Raw genomic sequence first — 23,282 nt, 5'->3', positions numbered from 1 at the left:
CCTTCTCCCCATCTTTCTGGGAGGTGGAGCCCAGGCAGGGCTGTAAATCGCAGCCTCCCTGGCGGCCAGGCGGGCACAGGGCGAGCTCAGACCTCACGTGGAAATTTCTCTACGGATGACGGCGCACACGTGCGTGTCATTTTCATGGGGTCACATCCTGCGTTTCCATCTGGCATGGGCATTGTCTACAATGGAGGCTGAAACCTTGTCTTCTAGATTTTTCTAAATTGGCCCCTGTGCCAAAAGAGCAGCATCCTTGGCGGAGACGATAAAGCCCAGTCCCTGGCAGGGGCCCTAACGCCTCCTATGCCCCGGTCCTCTCTGCCATCCCAGAACTCCAGAGACACGGCCCTTGCACCTAGAACTCCAAGCCAAGCCTCTCTCCATACCCTGCAGACCCCGGAGAGGGGCTCCAGAGCTTCTTCCGGAGGGAAGCTGTGAGGCTCCTAGGGTCGGGACGCCTCCAAAGTCCTGCAAGGCTGTGTGTGTCACTGCAGGGACCGCCCGCTGAGTGGTGACAGGCCTGGAGGCAGGGGTGGGGGACTCAGGCCCTGCGTGGGCTGTGTGGCCTTCAGTGGTGGGGGGCGAGGTCACGGCCCCTCAGCCAGCATCACAGCCTCCCACACCCCTCCAGACCCACACGCCCGGGTGTCACTCACACACTCGGGCTCCAGCCCAGGCCCCCACCCCCAGCCTGTGCAGGCACATGGGGGGCGCACATGCACACAGGGACATAGACACACAGACACACACAGGGAGACACACACACAGGGACGCACACACTCGCTCCTAGCCCCCAGGACGCCGCTTTTTCATTATCTTACATGTCGCTTCTGCAATAAAATTCTTTAATTAAAACATGAATATTTAAAACAACCCTTGAGAGAAATGGCCCCATCTCACCAGAGGCAGAAAGATGCAGAGAGAGACTATGGGAGAGAGTGGAGAGACGAGAGACGGCACTGAGAGCCGGGTGGGAGCAGGCCGGGCGGCGCAGAGAGGGCGGCGGGCGGGCGGCGGGGCGGAGAGGGAACAGTTGCTCTGGCCTGAGGAAGGCTGGCTGAGTGGACTCGTGACGTGGCCATGTGGCGTTTGGACAGGCCGGGCGGTGGGGCAGGGCTGAAAATGGGCCACAGGCTCGCCTGGGCTGCCTGCTCGCTCTCTGGCTCAACCGCAAACAGCCTTCTTGGGGCGGAGATGGAGGGAGGCACCGGTCCAGCCTCCCTGGCCAGCATGAGAGGACGAAGCTCCCTGGACACAGGGCTCAGCAGGAAGATCTGGGGGCTCAGCTGTGTGTCTTCTGAATGATTGCTGGACCTCTCTGGTCTGTGCACCACCCCACCCCCATACACGCACGTGTGCCCCACACACACGCACTCGGGCACACACGACCCTCCCAGCAGAGCTCACTGCAGGAGAAGCCCCAGGCAGGACCACGAGGTGGCCAAGAGCTGGCTCTGCTGTCGGCCTACTGCTCACAAGCTTTGTGACCCTGGCCACTGCCTTCAAGTCTCTGTGCCTCATTGCACTCAACAAGCCTGTATCGAGTGCCCGCTGTGTGCCATCCGCCCACTGGGGGCTGCGTCAGTGAGCGGGCGAGTTCCCCTGGCCTGTGGTGCTTCCTTCCGAGCAGGCACAGAGAATGAGGAGCGGCCCCAGCACACACAGGAAATAATCCACCGTGCTCACAGGTGATGCTTGTGGGGAGGAGAACAAGAGACAGTGTGCGGGGGTGGAGAGCAAGGGCTGGGGCCATTTTAAACAGCAGCATCCGGGTAGGCCTTGCCAAGAAGGTGACGTCTGAGCAAGGAGTGGAGGGAGGGAGCCCTGCGGGTATCCAGGCATTGGGAACAGCCCGTGCAAAGGCCCTGGGGCTGGAGGGGGCCTCGGCGGTGAGCCTATCTCACGGCTGCTAGGAAGAGTAAACTAGCTAATATGTGGATGCTTCCAGCACAGAGGGAACACTCAAAATACTGCTGCTGTTACTACCACTAAGACTATTGTTACTCCCAAGGTCCAGGAGCATCAGGGCCTTCTGAGGCCAGGGCACAGGCACTGGGGCCTGAGCCGTCTCTGGCCCACACTGCCCATTGCAGGTGAACTCCCCCTTCACGTGGCCGGCAATCCCAGCCCACACACTCTCCAGGCTGTCTTCTCACAAGACCGCCAGCCCCTGACACTGTGCTTTGTCAGATCGCCGAAACTGGCCCTGCACAGAGCCCAGCCTCAAAACACACGTGCACACACGTGCACAAACACGCGAACACACCACGCACACACGCACATGCTCAGACACGCACACACAATGCACTGCAGACATGCATGTGCACACCAATCACGCACACATGCACGCACACGTATGCATGAACTTGCACACACGTGTCCAGTGCACTACACACATGCATGCACACACCAATCATGCACACATGCACGCACACATGTATGTATGAACATGCGCACACACGTGTCCAGTGCACTACACACATGCATGCCAAGTACGTATACTGACACACTGCACGCATGAACACACATACATGCCACACATATACACACGCCCACAGGCACACGTACTTGTATGCCTGGGTGCATAAGCATATACGTACACACATGATGCACTGCACCCAGACGCATGCATACACCCACATACTTGCACACACGCACACACAATACACTGCACACGCACGTGCACACACACACGGACGCATGAACACAAGTCCATGCACACACATGCATGCGCACACACACCTTCCCACCCCTTCAGAGCACCGCTTCCAAGCGTGCCCCTTCCCAGAATCCCTGTGCAAGCCGGCACTACCCACCCCGCTCTCCGCATATCCCCTCCTCCTCCCCCATGTGTTTGCCCTCAGGTCCTCGAGTTCCCCTCCCTCATAACAAGCAAAGACACTGACTTCGTCACTAACATAGCTTGTGCTTAGAAACACTTTCCCCCGTCCTCATTCCTCACGGCAATCAAGGAAAAAAGATAGTTATACTCTTTCTGTTTTAAAGATGAGGGGCCTGAGGGGATGAAAGAGCAGATGCGGGGCCTGAGGACACACCGCGAGCGCGGGTCAGGCTGGAAGGGAGCCTAACTGGTCCCGTCCTGGTGCTCCAGGTCCCAGAGCTCCAGTCTCACCTGGATGACCCACAGGCATCTCATTCTCAAGTGCCACTCTGACCTCCAGATCTTCTTCCCCCGCCTGTTCCTCCCTGCTGTGTCCCCACCCAATGCTTCCCCACTGTTCCTGGCTAGGAATTTGGGGGTGGTCTAGAGTCTCCTTCCTCCATATCCACATCCTTTGCATCAGCAAGTCCAACAGCTCCACCCTCCCCACCCCAGGACCCTCCTCTTCCCTCCCTGCTGCAACTGGTGCCCAGACCAGGCCAGCGTCAGCTCCCTCTTGGATACCAGCAGTGACCCCCTTCTTGTCCCCAACTTCCCCCTCTGAGCCCCGACGCCCTTCTGCTCTCAAGATAACACACAAATGCCACCCAGGACGCCTGTCTACCCTCGCACCCAATTCCTGTCCAAGGCCTGCATGCAGTAGGTGCTCAGGAAAGGAGTGAAGCTCCAGATCCCTCCAGCACACAAGCTCCCGCCATTCGCCATGCGTGTAACACGCCAGCCCCGTCCTCCCGACCTCCTCCCCCCGGCAAGCTCCACACCGCTCTGAGCAACACTAGGTCCTTCCCCGGCCTGGCTGCGGGCAGAGATGCGCACAGAGACCAGCTCTTGTGCACTGGGCGCCAGGGCGGGCGGGCTCTGGGGCCATCGTGTCTCATGTGACAGAACGGTCCTGCAAGAGTAGGATGCCGGGCCGGGCCACCGCCCCGAGCTGACCTCCTGACCCACCCACCTCCCAAACCACCTGCCTGCTTCTCTGTCCTCTTTACTCTGCTCCATTCTCTCTCCTGTCTCCACGGACCCACTCCCATCCTGCCACGCCAGAGCAGCTGCTCAAGCCAAGGTCATGGTGACCTACACCTTGCCCAGCCGGAAGGCCCGCCCTCCCAGCCTTCAACCTGGGGGCTGGGCACCCTGACAAAACTGCTGTCCCCCCATCTTTCTGCTGGCTTCCTGGACACCCACCCGCCCCACCTCCCGGGGCCTCTGCCTCCGACTCGTCAGGCCACTGGAGGGCCCGCATCTCCCCCGTTCTCCTCTTTTCCCAGCTACGCGCACAGATTCGCGAAGGTTTCCAACCTGGGAGCTGCGGCCCGGGGGCCAGGAATAGAACCGTGTTCCAGGGTCACTGGCTTTGTGACCCCACGAAGCTAATGTTGTGCCCTTTAACAAATATGTTATTAATTAACATGATAAGGATGTTATTCAGAGGAGTCCATCAGCCTCTCTGGCTCAGGAGAGGCTATGGGCCCTGGACAATGTCACCTGGCCCCACGGTGACCCACCTAGCATGGAACACCCAGCCCTGCCTGGCCCCTGGATGCCCGGCATGCGTGTTCAGCTGCCGGCCTGGTGTCTCAAACTCAACGGTCTGACACGAGCCGTCCTCTGCCACCCTCCCATCCCAGCCACAGCCCTGGCCTCCCAAGTGCTCTTAGGAAACCCTGAGCGTCCTGCCCGTGGAGCCCCACCCAGTGTCCCATCCTGCCAACCACGTCCTCCTGCACAGGCTCCCGTCTCACCAAGGAAAACCAAGCTGCTCCAAAGGTGGAAAGGTGGACAGCCAGACAGCCAGACAGCCGGACAGGCATGCAGGACGAGCCTGGCCCTCTCTGCTGGGATGCCAAGCACACGCCCACTTCCAGCCTTTGCCTGCCCTTCCCTCAGCCCCCAACACCATTCCCGACGCCCAAGGGGCTCCCCTGCACCTCCCAGAACCTTGAACATGGCCCCCGACCTCTGGGTGAACCCACAACCGCGCCACCAGGGAGACCCCTGCATTGTTCCCCAAGATATTCTCATCACTCCCCCACCCCCGGAAGGCAGCTCCACGAGAGGGGCTTCTGTTGGTTTTCACATGGTGTCCCTGGAGCCTAGAACACGTCGCCGGGGCTCGGCCACTCTCTGCTGGATAACGGAAGTGCACGGCCATACCACATTCAGTCCCTAAGTTTCACCTCCTGACCACGTCTCCAAAGAGCCCACTCGGCTCACTTTTTCTCCACACAGTCCATGTCCTGAGCTCCTGCAGACCCTGGCCCCTTAAAATCGTCCTGCCTGCAAAAAACGAAGGATCCTCCCCCAGCCAGGAATTTAAGACTCTCTCCTCCTCCTGGGAGGAATCAGACCCATTGTTCATTCCTTCCTGCACCCATTCACTGCACCTCCCGGGTGCCAGGCGCCACGTGGGCCCCAGGGGCCAGTGGCCAGCACCCCAGGCTGCCTGCGCTCAGCACACCTGCGAGGACTTATCTCTGCGCACTAGGCCCCGTGATGGTATGCTCGGGGGGTGGGTGGCCACCAGGGCTGCCTTGCAGAGAAGACCCTCTCCCACCTGCCTTCTGCCCAGAGAGCCACCCCCAGGTCCTCTCCGGGCCGGTCACTCACCTGGGGTGCCATCCCCGCCCCGGTCCTGGGTCAGGCTGGTGAGGCAGTTCTCAGGGCCACCAGCCATGCCGTCCCTCAGGCAGACGTCCCCACGGGGGACCAGGGGGCTGGAGGCAGGGTCACTGGCGTCCCCGCCGAGGCAGGCACAGGGGGTCTGCATGATGCCGCAGGGGTGCGAGCTGCGGCTGCCGGCCAGACAGGCGTCCAGCCAGCGGCACAGCATCTGGCAGGCGGCCCGGCTGGGGCTGCGGTTGCCCACGACCAGGTACTCCACGGAGAAGTCGTCGCCAGGGCCGGGGGGCCCGCCTGGCGGGCCGAGGTCAGTCTCCCAGGGCGGCTGCTGGCGCCGCATCTGCAGGAACTGCTTGCTGGCCTGCAGGAAGGCCAAGGGCGCCGAGGGGTCGCAGAGCCGCAGCACCTCGTCGAAGCTCTCCACGCCCAGGTAGGTGCGCGTGGACTCGAGGAAGGAGTCGAATTGGTAGGTGCGCACGTGGCCAGGGCCGCTGCAGGGCGCGGGCGCCTTGGCGACCTTCATGTAGAGTGTGTAGCGCCGCGGGTCCGGGTTGCGCAGGGTCCAGGAGCAGCGCGAGGCGTTGGCCGGGAACACGGCGGCCGCCGAGAAGTACCCAAAGAACTTGCCCTGCACCAGCGTGGCGCACGGCTCGGCCCCGGGCCCCACGTCTGCCCCCGAGGCCGCACGCGCCCCGCGCCCCAGCAGCAGCAGCTGCAGCAGCAGCGGACCAAGGATCCAGAGAGGGCCCGGGGCAGCGGCCTGGCCCCTCATCCTAGCTCGCGGGGCCGCCGGGGTTCCGCGGGCTGGGCAGGCAGGCGCGAGCCAGGCCTTGACATGCCAGGGTCCGGCGGCGAGCGGGGCAGAGGCTCCGAGCGAGGGCAGGAGGCGGAGAGGGCTTCAGGTGACCGAGAGGGCAGCGGTGGCTCCTAATGTCCAGGGCCCTGAGGCCCGACTGTGGCTGCCAGCAGCAGCTGGAAAAGAAAGAGCGGAAGGGGTCGACGCGGTGAGGCGCCCTGGGAAGTCCGGGACGCGGGCACGCTGGGGGCAGTGCCCCCCACCCTCCCCAGGCTTTGCTCCCAGGAATCTGCTCTGTCCCCCTGTCTGTCTGCCACCCGCCAGTGTGTCCACCTGCAGGGGCAGAGCAGCCAGGGCACGGGAGACCTCCTCCTCCACCCAGGCCTGAGCAGGGAGTGGTGGACAGCGCCAGGCCAGGGCGCGTGCCACAGGGGCCTCGGCTGTGCCTGTCTGGCCAGGCAGCCTGGCGTGGCTCCCACAGTCTCTGGGCCTGTCTGCCCGCTCACCCCGTCGTGGCCACAGTGGCCATTCGCCCCTCTGGGCTCTCTCTGACCCCCGGCAGGGTCTCCCAGGCTCCAGCTTCTTCCTCTCTGACCTTCCCCCTTCCCCACCGCCGGGACAGAAGGGAAGGGGGCAGGAGTAGTAGAGGAGGAAGGTCCTTCCAGTCCCCCCCATTATTCCAGCCACCCCCAGCCTCCAGGCAGTCCCACTCCCTAAGCCTCCACCAGGAGTGGGGGTGCAGAGGCCCCGCCCACCGTCTGCCTCTCATGGCTGCCTTGACGGGTGGGTGGGGGTAGACCCCAGGCCCGTGGCTGTGACTGTGACATCTGCCTGCCTCCTCTCTACCCCCAACCCCCGCCTGTCACTGCAGCCTCTCAGGCCACCTCCTTCAGCTTCCTGCCCTCCCCTCGCCTCTACGCGGGTCCCACCGGCCCCTGGGCCCTGCAGCTCCAGGCAGGGAGGGCCGGGGGGATGGAGTCATCTAGAGCCGCCTGTGGCCAGGCTTCAGCCTGCCCTGACCCCTTGCCTCCCCCCTCCTTCTCAAGGCTGGCGCTGTCACCTCCATTGCACGACGAGGAAACCGAGGCTCAGAGGGGTAAGAGACTGACCCAGGTTACAGTGAAGGGGAGGGAGGACCCACACTTGACCCCCTCGGCCTGACCCCCACCTCATGTCACTGGGGTCACCTCACCTGCTCCAGGAGGGGGTGCTGGTTGTCCTGCCCCCTCACACCTGGGGAGGGGACAGCCCCCAGCACGTGTGAGCAGGGACCCAGCCGAGCCGCCCCAGGCTTAGGAAGCTGGTGCTGCCCGTCACAGACTGGCCTCCACGTGGGCCCTGGCGAGTTCCTTCTGCCTCCAGACCTGATTCCCCACCGTCCCCAGGCGCCTGGCCGTGCGTCTGTCCCACGCAGCAGCTGAGCCGGTGGCGAGGGAGGGAGGGCCCCAGCCAGGCTCCCAGAGCCCGCCCGGTCTCCTGGTGCCGGTGCCTCAGCTCTGCTGACCGTGCACATGCCGGCCGCCTGCCCACGGGGACTCGCCGCTTCCTGCTGCCCGGGCCCAGCTGGCCAGCGACACAAGGTCGGGCACTGCTCTGCAGTCCCCTCCTGGCGTCCTTCCCGCGTGAGCCTCGTAGGCAGAGCTGGCAGCTGGGCGCAGGTGGCCTCGGGCTCTGGGCCGGCCTGAACCGAGAGGCCTGGATGCGGGCTGCCCCCTCACGGCTGTGTGGCCTCGAGCAAGTCCCTCACCTCCCTGCCTCAGTTTCCCCATCTGTAAAATGGAGGTGAAGCCTCACTCTCAGCAAGACGGTAAATGCTGAACCAGGGGTTCACCCAGAGGCGGGGAGGAGGTGACCCAGCTGGGAGGGGTGCTCTGGATCACCAGGGACAGCGGCATCAAACCGGGCCCCCTGGGTACTTCAATGGCAAACGTTCAGGTCCCCTGAGAAGGGGACCTGCCAACCTCTCATCCTGGCGCCTCCGGGCAGAGCTGCGAAGACCTGCACTTGGCCCCTACCTCCTGGAAGACCCCTCAGGGGGCAGCCTTGGACGTGGGCACAGCAGAGCCACCTGCCCTGGCCACCCACCCCCACATTACGGGGACAGAGAGGTGATGGCGAGGGTTCCGGAGCCAATGTCAGATCTGGGGGGGCTGCCCGCCCCACCTCGCTGCACAGCTGGGAGTGTCTGGAAACCTCAGCTGAGCCCCAGCCCCGGCCGCAGCGCCCCCTCCCTAGTCCCAGGCTGGGACCTGAGCAGCCGCCAGCCCCCCAGCTGGAGCCCCACCCACAGGACACCCTCCCTGATACCAGAGGGTCCCAGGGACTCAGCCCCCATCCCCAGTGAATGTCGGCAGAGCCCAGCAGAAGCTCAGATCAAAGCCGGACGCCACCCTGACTCCCACCACGCAGCAATGCCCCACTCTGCCCCATACCCCACACATGGGCCGTTAGCCCTGACCCTGAGTCAAGGCCACCCCAAAATCCACCGCCTTCCCCCAGAGGGGCCTGCGCGGCCTGAGGTGGCCTAGGCCAGGGCCCACCTCATCCACAGGCTCTCTCCCATCCCAGCTTCCTGGCCCCTGGCTGCCCACTCCAGTCTTCCCATGGAGGGGGCTGGTTCTGAGTGGCCTGGGGTCCAGAGGCAAGCGCAGGAGCTATGTGCACAAGCACCAGCCACTGAGGGCCTGCGCCGGGCAGGGCGTCCTCCAGGACCTCAGTCATCTCATCTGGAAAGTGGGTACAGCCTGGAACAGACTCAGCCTCAGAAGCTGGGTGCTCATAAGCCGCCATGTGTGCTGGGGGCCAGGGGCTGGTGAGAGCGTGCTGCAGCGTCCACCACGCTGCCGTGTGGATTTGGCAGGCGCAGGATGGGGGCACCCTAGCATGGGCCCCAGCGCGGAGAGAAGACAGGGAGAGCCCCGTCCCAGGGCACAGGAGGGAGAAGTGGCATTGGCTGAGCTCGTCCTGGGCTGGGCACCTCGTTGTTACAGCAGCAACTCCAGGGCACCTGTTAACGGTTGCATTTTGCAGATGGGGACACTGGGGCCCACAGGTACCGGGGGCCTGAGCCAGGATTCAAGCCCTGGGCAGGTGGAACTGGACCTAATCTTGCCCCTGTCCTGCCGGCTGGGCCTCATCGCCCCCAGCTCACTCCACTCCCTGAGCGCTGTCGGCCCACATGCGGTGTCCACACAGCAGGCAGGAGGCGGCAGTGAGGGCCAGAAACAGGACTGCGTCCCAGTTAGAACTGCCCGTTAGAAAGGCCGCCCTGGCAGCCCACATGGGACCCGGGGGCAGGGAAGCTGAGGGAGGCAGGGAGGGGCAGGGTTGGGGGGACGGAGGTGGGGGAGGACACTCAGGAGACAGAAGAGAGGCCGCAGCGGCCAGCTGGGCTGGGGGACATGGAGGGGACATTCCCGCCCTGGACACTGAGGAGGTGAGAGGGGCCAGCAGGGAGCGTGGGGTAAACGGCAGGTCAGGGCAAAGCCCAGAGTCCTTTGAGGCAACCACACCCCCGGGGACCAGGGCTCCAGAGTGAGCCTTCAACAGACTCCTGGGGCCAGAAGAAGGCCTAGAAACGCCCACCACTTGGTTCTCAAACAGGGTTCCCTGGAGTCCTGGGGTTCCACAGCAGGGAGCGCAAGGGCCACCAGGGAGCCACGGTGGGGAGTGGAGCTTCCAGGCACCCTGGCATCCTCTAGAACTCGAGCCACTCCACACCCTGGGCATTGGGGGAGGCTCTACCAGCCAGAAGGCTGTCCCAGCTGCGAGTCTGAGCACCACGGAACTGGCCCAGCCCTGCCCCTTCTGGCTGGGTCGCAAGGCAGAGCTGGGCAGGAGGCCCAGGCTATCAGCATGGGCAGTTGCTGCACCTGCCAGCGGCCACTTACCCCCCACTCGCCCACGTCCCAGCAGACCCACAAAGCCTTTCCAGCCCAGCGAGGCCTCCTTCATCCCCATTAACTACCTGCCTGACACCCTCCAATGAGGCCCTGGATGAATGGCTCAGAGGCCCCTCTGAGCCTTCTCGCACCAAGGCAGGCCCAGGCAGGTGGAGAGCTGGACGGGCCGGGAACACATCCGTGCCAGGCCCCAGGTCATACAGCCGTAGCCAAGGCGGACAAGTCGAGGCCATCCCAGGTCTGGGTGATCGGAGCTGCGATGGGGTGGGGGCACGCAGGGGTGGTGCCCTGGAGTGGGCAGTGCCCGGGTGGAGTGGGGGCATCCTAGGATGAGTGGGGGCAGGGCCTGATCTTCACTGAGGGGGGTCCCTCTGACTGTGGGGGCGGGGCGGGCAGGGAGAGCTGGGAGGAGGCCTGTGTGGTGTCTGGGCCCGGAGGGCAGTCGGTGCAGAGGCAGGGTCAAGGAGACGACCAGAATTCCAGCTTGGGCAGGTGGGTGATGGGTGGTGGGGTCCTTGCTAAGGTGAGAGGGAACTGATATGTGCGCGCATGTGTGTGTGCAAGCACACATGTTGGTGTCCGCGCATGCGTGTCTGCATGCACGTGGGTGCACGTGTCTATATGTGCGCACCTGTGTGTGTACACGTGTGTTTGTGCACACACGCACACATGTAGCACACTTGTACAAGGTTACATGGCAGGAGGAGAGCAGGGCTCAGCCTGTGCTCACTGGGATGTGTGGGGCAGTGGGACAGGGAGCAGGGCTAGGGGAGGAGGGCTTGCCTGGAGGGGGTCGTTTAGGGAGAGGCCAGTGGCCTGGCCAGAGGCCCCTGAAGCCCCTCAGCGGGGCCTCAGCAAAGGAGGAAGGCTGGTTCCACACCAGGCAGGTGCCCTCTGCCCCAGAAGACCCTGGACTGGCTCACGGCCCCTCCCCTCACCACACCCAGTGCCCAGGCCTCCACTGGGGGTCCAAACTCTGCTGGCCGAGGTGAGGGGCTGGAAGAGGCTCACAGCCTCTGACCCCAGTGCTGGGGGTCCAGTGGCTGCTGGTCACTCCTCTTCATGGTGCTCGTGGTTGAATTACACGCCTCTCACAGGGTGACTGTCCCCTCCCCTGAACCACACGGCATTGTCTGGCCACGGTTTCCCCATCCCAGCCTGGTCATTGCACCTTTACCGTCCACTGCTCCCTTTGGGTTCCCAAGGACAATGACCAATCAGCACCCAAGCCCCTTGGGTCCCCGCCCCTCCCGTTACCTTCTCAGGGCCATGCCGCCCTCGCTGCCAGGAGGTTCAGCTGGTGTCCAGCCCCCATCCCTGTGGCCAGCTCCCACCCTGTCCCTGCCTCGCGGCCTCCTAGAGCCCAGAGGTGGCCTTGGGTGAGGGGTGGGGCAGCATTGCAGGTGTCTGAGCAGGATGACACGTGGAGGCCACCAGGGGTGGAAGGAAGGACCTGAGAGAGCCGGCCACGCCAGGTGAGGAAAAAGCCCAGGGTTCACTGAGTGCTGACCGTGTACCAGGAACACCAGGGTCTAAGATCTGAGGGGACCCCCTCATCCGGTCTCACGGCACCCCCTCGAGGTGGAGCAGGACCAACCCCATATCGCAGCTCACAGGGTCACCGTCAGATGAGAGACCCCGCAACCCCCTGCCACCACTGTCCCAGACGTATCCACGCACGTGCAAACCGTCCACACCCCTGCCTTGCAAGCAGAACCCTGGGTGCCTCGGTTTCCCCGCCGTACAACGAGGGCGCGAGCTGAACGCTGCCCCTCGGGCTCCGTGATTCTCCAGCCTCACCGTCCGTCCCACCCTCCTCCCCAGGCTCCGCACCCTCCCCCCAAGCCCGGTGCACAGGCACAGACTGGGGCCCAGGCCCAGCCTCCGCGCCCCCTCCCCACCCACCTCAGGCCGCCAATGGTATCCCCAGGCACCAGCCACAAAAGGCACTCTGTTGTCCTGCCGGCCCTCTGAACAGTGCCCGCCTGTGTGTCCTGGGAAAACGCTGGTCTGGGGGAAGGGCGGGCGGGCCCTGCGGCACCGAGGGCAGCGCAGGGCTGGCAGGCGGGCAGGGGCTGGGCGAGCAAGCAGGAGAGGCCGCCCAAGGGTGCCCCACCGTCCTGCCCAGGGCAGCCTGCCCTCCCCGCTTGGGGTGCCCCATGGGCCCCCACACATCTCTCCTGGGCTGTGGCAGGTGCAGCAGCCTGGTCACTCCAGAGGCAGAGGTAGCTCTGGGGGGGGCCCCTGACACAGGCCCAGGACAACCCATCTGAGTGGTCTCAGGGGCTTGGGGCCACAAGGGGCCAGGGGAGCCCAGGCAGGCTCCCTCCATGAGCACACAGCCAGGTGAGGGGCCAGGAAAGCCTGCCTCCCACCCACAGCCACCATCTGTCCCCACCTCCAGCCCCTGCCAACCAGGTCTCCAATGCCCCCTCGATGACCTGCCCTGAGGAGGCCCCTGGCCATATTCCACTCACAGCAGAGAGGTGGGGACAGACCAGTGAGGTGTCCCCACAGAGCCGGGAGGGGGTGCCCAGGCAGGGCTGGTTGCCAGCAGGGCCAGGCCCCCTGGAGAGGCCCACCACACCCAGCATGCCCGCCAGGCCCAGCCCTGCAGGAGGCCGCCTTCCCTTGCCTGCCCACCTGGGCACAGGGGCTGCCCGAGGAACCTGACTGGAAGGCAGGCAGAGTTGCACTGGAGGAGAGAAGGCCCCTGAAGGTCCATGCTGGGGGTGGGGGAGGGGCCTCGTCCTGGGCTGGCTCTGCTCCCGGCCGCCCCGTGCAGACCCCTCAGCCATGGAGAGCAGGGTAGTCATAACCTCCATGTCACAAAGGAGGCAGAGAGACCCCCAGGAAACCCCGGAGAGAGACACTGTCCCCTCCTCCTGCCCCACTGCCCCAGGGTCATGGCCAGCTCTCTGACGGGCCTCAGATGCCCTGCACCTCGTTGCCCCTCTTCGTGACCAGGATCCTGTCACCCCAGATCACTTGTAGGCCTTGAAGACACTGCATGCCCTCAAGCTCCCCTCCTGGCTGCCCCTGCAGCCCCTGCCCTGCCCTGCAAACACCGCTTACTCTCAGGACACAGGGTGGGTGGCTGCCCAGGAAGCCGGCCCTGAGCCTGCCAGGGCCTCCCAGGAGTGGCTGTGCCCTCTCCTCTGAGCCCCACTGCGCCCCACACCCCCAAGCACGCACACACGCATGCAGACAACGCATGTGCATGCACACGGGAATGCAAATACGCGGACATGTTCCCCAGGAGAGTGCCAGGTGGGGACAGTGATGGCGTCTGTCCCAGGGGCCGGGGCCTCCCCATGGGGTCGTGGGACCCCCATGAGGAGGGGAGGCTCCTGGAATTCTGGGGGTAACACGTGTCACTGCCCTCTCCTCTCTGCATCCCCCTCTGTGTCACCCAGAATGAGCCCCCACACCCCGAGACAGAAGCTCAGCCACCACGTCCAGCTGCCGGCCCCCGAGTGATGCCCCATCCACACCCCACCCGGGATCTGTGTTTCTGAGGTCCCCAGGGGAGGGGCTCGTCCAAGGTCACCTGTCCAAGGTCGCACGGGAGGGCGTGGGGACGGCGGCAAGATTGGAAGAGGTGGTCAGGAGGGGGCCTGGCACGCCTAGCCCCCGGGACTGCCCTGGACAGAACGTGCTGAGGTCCCAGGGTCGGCCTGGCCAGGTGGGGACGGCAGGGCTCCTGACGGCACAGGTCCTGACGGCACGTGGACGGGGAAGAGGTGGGGGCTTAGCTTGGACGCGCTCCATGGAGCCCAGGTCCCCCAGCTCCCCACACCCCAGTACCCGCCTCACCTGCGGCTGCAGGACTGACTGTCCAATAGGGAGGCAAGGCAGGCGTCTGCCCCAGGCTCAGAGGGACCCAGGCTCCCCAAGCTGGAGGCTGCACCCTGGGGCACGACCTGGGGCTGCCCCGACACCCATGGGGCGCCCTCTCCCCTGACTGGGACAGCCGAGGCAAGGGGCATTGACAGAGAGAGTGTGGGGCCTGGGCCACAACCAGTTGCACCCCTGAGCGCTGGGCCAGGCTGGGGAGAGACAGGAGAAGCTGAACTACAACTCCGGGGGAGCTTCGTGCAGGGGGTCGACCCGGCACCAGGAGCAGGACCGAGGGACAGCCAGGCACGGAGGGACGGGAGTGGGGGGGCACACACGCATGCATGTGTGCATGCAGTGCGTGCCGACGTGGGAGCGTGTGCACATGCAGTATGTGAGTCGCCAGTGTGCGAGTGTGTGCACGTGTGAGTGTGCACAGGTGGGTGGGTGTGCATGTGTGAGCATGTGTGTATTGTGTGCGTACATGTACGTGTGCTGTTGTCAAGAGGAAGGCTCCCTGGGGGCGCCACGGGACAGGTCAGGGCCGGCAGGGCAGCAGTGGCGGGCGCCCTCTCCTTCACTGACTTCTGCTCCTATCCACGCAGGCTCTGCAGTCACGGCCACAAGCATTCCTCAGGGGATGAGCCGTCACCCCCGAGCCGGAATCTGGTCCTCACTAAGACTCGCCCTCCCCAGCCCCAGCCACTGCAGGGGCACAGCACCCTACAGTTCATGGCCCCACACTCTCGGGCGCAGGGCAGCGGGACGTCCCAGCCTGGAATCACAGAGTCTCAGAGAAGCGGCTGCTCCAAAGTCACCATGCCAAGCGGGAGGGAGGTTCAGGCTGGCTCAGGGCTGGGAAGAGTGAGCCCAGAGGAATGGGGTGGGACCTGGGGCTTCATGTGCTCCCTCCATCCTCCGTCCAGGCGTGGGTCGGTGACTCGGCCAGGCCACCCTGGACGGCCCTGCAAAGCTCCAAGGCCCTGCCCACCAGCACCTCACATTCTCTACCACCAGCCACTCCTCCACCTGTTCTCTCACCTTGGGGATCCCTCCGTCCGCCGCTCAGCCAGGAGGCAGCACCCCCAACACCGGCCACAGCCGGGAGGGGATGGGGACAGCCTGGGTCTCATCTCACTGCCCACCGCGGCCTCTGAGCCCCTGGAAACTCCCTGGGCTGGGGCCCAACTCTGGCCACCTGCCCTAGAGGCCTCTCCCGGCCTCTGGCGGTGCTGGGGCCATGATCCCACAATCACACAGCAGGGCCCAGCGGGCCATGGGGACCCCCTCTACACCCCCTCAAGTGAGCCCTCGAGGACATCCACAGGCCTCCATGGGTGGGAAGACGGGCGGTAGGACCGGCACGAAGATGATGGGGATGCCAAAGGTGAGGGTGAGGGTCCTGGGGGGGCAGCGGGGGGTGAGGGTGAGATAGGGGGCCGATGGGGGTGAGGTGGGGCGATGGTGGGGGGTAGGGTGGGGTGGGGGTGAGGTGTGTGTGGGGTGAGCCAGGTCCCGGCGCGTACATAGAACACTTCCATTTGTCTAAACCATTTACAGGACAGACACACAGTTGTTCTTGTGGAGGCAAAGAACATTCTGGAAGGACAGGGTTACACAGGGCGGCAGGACTGGGGTCTGGGGTGGGAAGGAGACCCCTTTGCACTCTGGCCTTGTGGTGCTGTTCCCATCATGTGTCACTTTTTCAACTAATAGAAATGAGTTAACAGGAAAAGGGGGGGGGCGGGGCAGGACATAGGAGCCCCTTTAGCGGGTTTGTAGTCGTCCCCTGAGCTCCAGCCCCGGCCCTACCCAGGGAGGCGGGAGACCACCGTCCGCAGGGCACAGGTGAGACGGAGTTGGGGAAGGCTCCCTGGGACCTGGGGTGGAACAAGACCTGAACCCACGGTTCTGCAGCCAGCTGCGTCTTCGGGTCTCGGGGTCTCACCGCCAGGGCCCGCCCTGCGGGGGAGGAGCCCCTGCCGTCACCTGCAGCTGTGCGCCCACCAGGGACTGAGCTCCCACTCTCAGATCCCCTGTCAGGCCTGGCTCTTCTGGCGACTGTAACAGGCAGGAAGAAGGGCTCTCTCGCGGCCCTGCCGGCCCTGATGTTCCCCGATGTGAACCCACAGCGGGGCCCAGACTCCAAGGCAGGGCCCACCATGTGCCCTTTTTCTTCACGGGACATGAACGCATGTTGTGTGACAGTTCTACAAACGCTGTTCAGGGGTCTTGGATAGGTCAGGGTCGTGGCTATGCTGTTGAGATGAACCAAGTGTGGACTGCGGTGCTGATGTGCACATGGCGGCCCCGTGCCCCTGGGCGTGCCTTCCGCCTCCTGTACCCTGCTGCCCGCAGGGGCGCCCACCATCTCTTCACATGTCCATCAGGCCAAGTCACCATCCTCCTCAAGACCCTCCCTTGGCTCTGCTCTGGTCCCAGGACACGGCCCGAGGCCCCCAGGCCTGAGGTTTGGCCCCGACCCCGGAAGCTCTCCGTCCTGCGTTTACCCTCCTCTCCAGCTCCAGTACCCCTCACACCTGCATGCTCACCTGCCACTGGGCCTTTGCATGGCTGCTCCCTCCGCCAAGAACCTTGGAAGCCCTTCAGCACTGCCTGTCCACCCCTTCTGTGGGTCCCATTCTAGCTGCCACTTCCTTGTGGAAGCCTCTCGGGGGAGCCCCACCTCTGGGCTCTGGCAGGCGGTGGTTGTCTACCTCCTAGAGCTGATCACGTAGCCTGTCAGGGTGTCTTTCCTCCAATATGCCCACCAGCTTTCACTCTGGGGGGGCGTGCCCTCTGCCTCACCCTCACTGCCCCCCCAGGGCAAGTGTGTACACGTGGGCACCCATACGTTTAGTATGTGTGTGCATGTGGGCTGTGCAGAAGGTATCCGGGCCGTGTGTGTTTACCCAGAAATCACAGCTCTGCCCCACGGCGCAGCTGCAGCCAGGGAGGCCGGAGGCCAGAGAGTTCCAGAGGACAAGGGGAGACTGTGGGTTTGCTGGCACGGAGGGGGTTAACAAACCTTCCAGGTTTGGGGTCTCCGTGGGGGGTGGTTAGAGCTTTACTCCCAGGGGTCCGCCTCTTGCACACAGCGCAAGCACAGGACCTGCCCACGGTAAAACGTGGTTCGACTACATACGCATCCAGGGCGCACGTTCACACCAGACCTGCACCGTGCCATGCACACACATGTGGCACTTTGCATGCCTGCACACACATGCCGGCAGCCTGCTGGCGGGGCACACATGTACACATGCACACAAACACGCTCGCTCACGCCTGTGCACAGTGCATGCGGGAGCTGGGGCCAGGCGAGTTTGGAGAGAAACGGTGACGGGGGCTTGGGCTGAACCGCGAGTGACCGGCCCTGGCGGGGGAGCAGAGGGACCGGCGAGCGGGCGGCTGTGGCGGGGGGCTGCCCAGGATGGGGCGGGCGCCTTGGACCGCGGAGGAGACGGAAGGGGCGGGCAGGGCGGCGAGCGGGCGCGGGCGCCCTCTCCCGACCGCCCGAGGCAGCGCGCCGCCCTCCGCCCTCCGCCACCGCAGCCCCGCGCGCAGCCGGGGCCCCGAGCCGGAGGCGTCCCCAGGGGGCGGGCTCAGGGCCCAGGACCCGTTCCGGGAGGCGGGGCCCAGCCGGGCGAGCCGGCCAGGGGACGCGGGCGTCACGGTAGGCTACCCGCTCCCCGGCCGCTCGCCTGGCCCTACCGGGCTGCCTCCTCTCTGGCCCCGCGGCCGTGCGTCCGCAGGCGCCCAGCTGCCTCGGACCTGGCGGGTCCGGACGCCGCAGGCTCAGCACGCTGCGGGCCCAGCTCGTTGGATCTCGGGACAGGCGCAGAGGGCCTGGGCCGGAAGGGCTCCGAGAGCATAACCCGCGCCCCCATTTCACCGACGCGGCCACCAAGGCCCGCGAGGGGCCGGAGCCTGCGGACGAGGGAGGGCTCCGAAACTTGGCTGCGTCTTCTCCGGGCCCGGGGTCCGGGGGAGTGCGGCGTGATGTCGAGGGCGGCGAATCGTCTTTTTCGCCCCCGCGCGGGAGCACGGCGGGAACAAGCGCCCTTCTCCAGGATCGGAGGCGGCAAACTCCCCGCTCGAGCCTCCCATGCCGCGCCTGCCCGCGGAGCCACGCGCTGCCCGGGCGCATTCCCGCCGGCCTTGGGATCGGCCCCCCGCCGCCCGGGCTCCGGGGCTCCCGAGCCGGCCCCCCGTCGCCCAGATCCAGGCGCAACAAGTCGGAAAGCAGCGCGAGGAGCGGCGAGCGAGCCGGGAGGGAGGGCGCCGGCGGGGCGCGGGGCGCTCCGGGATCCCCGAACGCGCGCAACGTCCGCCTCCGGGGACCGGGCGCGAGCGGCGGGCGCTCGGGGCTGACTCGGCGGGCGGCCCACACCCCCTCCCAGGGCTCCGACTCTGCGCGGGCGGGGGCTCGCCCAGGAGCCCCCGCCCCCTCCTTCGCCTGCTTGACCTTGCTCGGGTACTCATAGCCGGACCCTGCGGTACCCGGCCGTCCGGGAGCGGAGTTTCACTGCCGCCTGCGGTTGGAGAGGCAGAGGTTCCCTCCTCGACCTCCCTCGCTGCCCATCGGCTGCGGGGGTCTCAGAGAAATGGAAGGCTTCAGGGTTCTAGGAGACGCTATGGCCGCGTCCCCAGACCCCAAACACCATATGCCACCTCCCGGATATGAAAAGGGACCCCACCTTCCCGTTCCCCCACGTCCCCACCCGCGCGGCCGCTGCTCAGCCCCCGCGGCGGCTCTCGCTCGGAGGGGGCGTGTATTTGTGTTTGTGGGGGAGGACACCAAGGGTCTCCTTGGGTCCCAAGGGTGGGAAGGGAGAGCACACCTCCCAGCCCCCTCCCCAACACGTACACCAAGCGGCTCCTCTAGAACGGGAGTGCACGCCCCTGCCCACCCACTGCCCTCATGCCTTTCAACTCCTCGGGAGTTGCCCCTAAGGAATGCTCGCCCCAGACCCGGGGGAATGGGACGTGATGAGGAGCGCGCGGAGGGAAAGGGTGCTGACGGAGGGGTGGGTTAGGGCTCGTCCAGTCCCAGCCTGGGTCCTTGCGCTCCAAGAAATTCGGAAGCCCAAATTAAAAGTGGAAAGGGTAAGGTGCCCAGGGGGCCAGGGTCTGGGTGCCAGGCTGGGCGCTCTCTCTGGGCTGCCTGAGAAGCGACCCAGCAGGAGCCACCGCGGCCCGGTGGAGGGACCCGGGCTCCGAGCTGCAGCCTCTGACGAGCCCTCCCGGCCACCTCGCTACCCGGCGATTCCCAGCCCCGCGGCCCCCTCCGAGGCAGGCCCGAGGCGCGCTCTCCCCTGCCCAGGGAGCTGCGGGGATCAGCGGGAGAGGACTCCTGGCTGGGCTCAGAGCCCCCAGTCTCCCCAGGAGGGGGCGGGGGCCATGCTCATTCCTCGAGGCAGCTCCGCACGGCTGCAAGCTAGCGCGGCGGCCGGGGAGGGCCAGCGGCCTCTGCCCGCTGGGCATGGAGACCAAGGAGTGCCCAGAGCCTGGCCTCGCTGCTAGGCAGGGCTGACCCAAAGTTCGGAGCGGCTTATCCGCGGGGCCTGTCCGACCGAGTGAAAAAGACGACGAGAAGGGAAGGAACCAGGGCGTTTGTGTGTGTGTGTGTGTGTGGAGGGGGCGCGATAGGGAAGCCTTCATCTGATTTGGGGGAAGAGAACCTCCGGGGAGTCTCCACCGCCAGTGCTGGGTCTAGGGGTGAGAGCTGCGAGGGGGAGCCTGGGGGCTTTCGGTGCCCACCCCGGGCTCTACGCGTGGGGGAGCGCAGCTCGGGGCCCACAATGTCTGTAGGGCTCTGGGTGTGATTAGGGGAAGGGAGAAACGCTGGGGTGTCTTTCCTAAACCTACCTGAGTCTATGTGTGGCTGTGGGGGCTCACATCTGGGGCTCCCCAAGACCCTTGCCGGCATCTGTGTGTGCTAGGGACACAAGGGGAACGCCTTCCCCAGCGGCCCCGGGTCTGCATGTGATGGGGAGGGGGCGCCTTCCCCAGCCCAACCTGCCAGCCCGGCCAGGCTGCGTGTGTGTGGATGGGGGAGGTGAGCAGCGCTGAGGAGCCTCTCCCACGTCCAGGGTCGCCCCCTCCTCAGCCCGCCGGGTGCGGGCGCGCGGAGACCTGCCAGATTCCGTCGCCGCCTATGGGGGAGGCAGGGGCGGGGGGGGGGCAAACTCCCGAGCTCCGAGCGCAAACCTCGATCTGCGAAGCTCCAAACGGCGAAGTTAGGAAGTCCGGGCGTCCGCCCCTCCCCCGGCCCCCTCCCACCTGGCTGCGCCCCCTCTCGCCGCGCCCCCAGCCCCCAGCCGGAGCCTTCCTTACCTTCCCCGGCAGCAGCGGCCCCGCCGGCGAAGACTTGATCCGGCGAGTTGCAAATCCCCAGGAGCGCCCCGCGTCGCCGGCGGCCGAGCCGGGCGCCCGACCGGAGGGGGGGCCCCTCGCGCCGCCGCCGCCCCCGGCCCGCTCCAGGCCTAGCCGGGACGCCCCCCGGAGCGCGCCGCCGGCGCACGCAGGCCCCCTCCTCTCCCCCCGCCTGCCGGAGCCCCCCTGGCGCCGCGGAGGTCCGGATGCCCGGGCTGCGGGCGATGCGGGGCGCGCGGGCCCGGGCCCGGCCAGGACGCGGCGCGGCCGCCTGGGCTCCCGGCTCGCCGGCTCCGCGCTCCTTCGCCGGGGCCGCCGCCAACGCCGCGCCCGCCGCCGCCTGCGCCCGCCGCTCCCTCTCCGGCCGCCGCCGCCGCTCCGCTCCTCTCGCCTGCCCCGCTCTTCTCGCCTTTTTTCCCCTTCCTGAGGGGGGGGCGAGCCGAGCCGAGCCGGGGGCGGGGCAGCGCGGGGAGGAGGAGGAGGAGGCCGAGGACGGGAGAAGGAGGAGGAGAGAGGCGAGCTGCTTCCCCCCACCGGGCTGCCGGCGCTCCCCAATCTCTCGCTCTCTGAAACTGGATCCCGAATCGGGAGCCAGAGACTGCATTACGGATTACATCAGGCTTTATAGAGCTTCCAGATCACACATTAGAGGGGAGCGCGAGCGGGGGGCGGGGTGTGGGGGAGGGGAGCGAGATAAGGGGGGGGACGGGGATAAAATGCACACACGCGCGCACACCGAGGAAAGCCCAGCTCCGGCCCCATGCAGCACGGAAGCCAAGAGTTGGGTCTCTGTTCTCTGCCTCTTCCAGGAGCCGAGGGGTGGCTGCCGGCTCGCTGGCTGGAGGATGGATGGATGGGTGGGTGGATGGACGAGTGGGTGGGTAGCTGGATGGATGGATAGATGGATGGATGGATGGACAGACGGCAGATGGACGAAGAGAAGGAAGTTACAGAAGGTTGTGCATAGACAAGTTAGGTGCATGGGAGGAAGGGGTGGGGAAGCATGGATGAGGTAAGTGGGTGTAGATGGAGATGTTCCAGGGGATGGATGGACGGACAGATGCCTGGAAAGATGGGTGGGATGTCCGATGGAAAGGGGGAGGGGGGTGGATGGACGGGTGGGTGGATGGAGGAAAGAGGATGGACGGACTGGATAGGTGGGTACATAATGGGTGGTTGGCATTTGAGACGAGGGCTACGCAGATGGAAGGATGGTGCACGGGCAGGTGGATGAGAGTGGGTGGGCAGGTTGGACGGAAGGTGGAATGAGTGATGGGCAGGAGATAGAGTCAGAGGCACAGACTCTGGACCCCATCCAAGAGGATCAGAGGCTGGGGGGTGCCTGAGGGCCAACTTGAACTGCCCAGGTTGGGTTTGTCCAGTCTGCTCAGGGGCCTCCTGTTCTGAGAGGTGCTGAGAGAGGCGCTTGGGAGAAGAGCCAAAAGGTGGTGGGTTTGAAAGTGAGGTATAGCCCACATTTACTGTGTGGCTGTCCTCAGTCACTCCCTCCCCATTCTCATCCTCTATCCATGCTCCTTTGGCTTAGTGGCAGTGGGGACATCCCATTCCCAGGTTTGGATTTTGTTTTCCATAAGCTGATGGAGAGATGGCCCCTTTAGCGGCTTCATCTCCCAACTTAAAGTGTCCCTAGTCCCTCTTTTTCTGAGACCTTTGGCCAGATACCCACAGAGGGCCTCTCTAGAATGAAATTCAAAATCTTGTAAGAATGACCTCAGGGAAGTTACTTCAGGGTTCTTCTCTATTAGGTTGCGTCTGCTTCCCAGCCCCTTGCTCCTTTTTCACAACTTGTGGTCCACTCTGAATGCAAGATCCTCTTTGGCTCTGCCTGAATATCCAATACACACTTATCATCTTAGCAGTCCACTAATGTTTTTGCTGCCCAAGCCCAACATCTGGTCCAGCTGTCTGCTTTTCTCAGCAGACTCAGCTGGAGGCTTCATCAGGGTGTCATCACTGTCACCATCAAACATGAATTCAGAATCATTGTCACCATTCTCAACCTGAATGTCAGCTTCCACCCCCACACCGTTCTCCGTGACCATCACCATAACCCCCAACCGGTGCCGCTATAGCACCATCACCGTCAACACCATCACCGGTCACTGGCAGCACCCCCCACCCCCCACCAGCACCAATCTCCGGGGGGGGCAGGGGGAAGGACAACTCAAGGCAGCCTTATGCCCCCCCCCCATCCCCAGGGAAAGGGCCTTCTTCTGCAAGTCTGTGAGCTGGGGGAGGAGATGGACGTGGTGCGAGGGGGCTGCACCTGCCCACCCTTCCTAGGCCCGGTCCTCTGCAGCTGTCCTTGCCTCTCCATCCCCTCGCTGCACTAGCAGCCCGTGGCCACCAGGGGGCCTCTGATATTAACGGCGAGGCAGCCCCAAGGGTGCCGGCAGCTCTGAGTCAGGATTTCAGCGGCTGCTCTGCCTTCTCCCTGAGGATGGGGGGCTGGGGGGGGGGAGCAGCCCTCCCCGGCTCCTCTGCTTTGGGACCTGGGCTGGGGTCCCCAGGGCAGGCTGGGGCCCCCTCCAACCAGGCCATCCAGGGCACGGAGGTGTCCCCTCAGACTGGGGCTCCTCGGCAGGGCCATGCCTCCCCCGTCCCTGCACGGGGGCTCCTTGCTTCCCTCCCCGACTTGCCCGTTTTAGAAAAACTGTCCTCTTGCCCCCGTTCCTGATCCAGGACCCCTCCTAGAGGCAGCGGGGACTCGCACTTACCATGCTCATCCCCAAGGAGAGAGAAGGGTTGGGTTGGCCCCTGCAGATCAGATGTGGGGAGTTCTGCCCACTGCCCCGCAGACCTGGCTCCCTGTTGAGCGCCCTGAAAC

The 23,282-nt window shown here is 65.2% G+C and overlaps 1 protein-coding gene across 8 annotated transcripts in view; it reads right to left on the bottom strand.

The window, feature by feature from the left end:
* Positions 1–20,468, bottom strand: part of ADGRB1 (adhesion G protein-coupled receptor B1) — an 87,380-nt gene extending 66,912 nt beyond the window's left edge. For 6 of the 8 annotated variants that reach the window (XM_058565022.1, XM_058565024.1, XM_058565025.1 and 3 more), the window contains exon 1: positions 5,513–6,772. In XM_058565022.1, coding sequence (XP_058421005.1) covers positions 5,513–6,296 — 784 coding nt within the window. In that variant the 5' untranslated portion in view covers positions 6,297–6,772. Of the gene's footprint in view, positions 1–5,512; positions 6,773–20,395 lie in introns of those variants that run through there. The other 2 variants (XM_058565023.1, XM_058565028.1) reach the window with 2 other exon arrangements.
* Between the last annotated feature and the right edge of the window lie 2,814 nt (positions 20,469–23,282).

The sequence above is a fragment of the Diceros bicornis genome, chromosome 21 (genome assembly GCF_020826845.1).
Source record: "Diceros bicornis minor isolate mBicDic1 chromosome 21, mDicBic1.mat.cur, whole genome shotgun sequence".
Lineage (NCBI taxonomy): Eukaryota > Metazoa > Chordata > Mammalia > Perissodactyla > Rhinocerotidae > Diceros > Diceros bicornis.
This window is presented reverse-complemented; position numbering and strand designations above follow the sequence as displayed.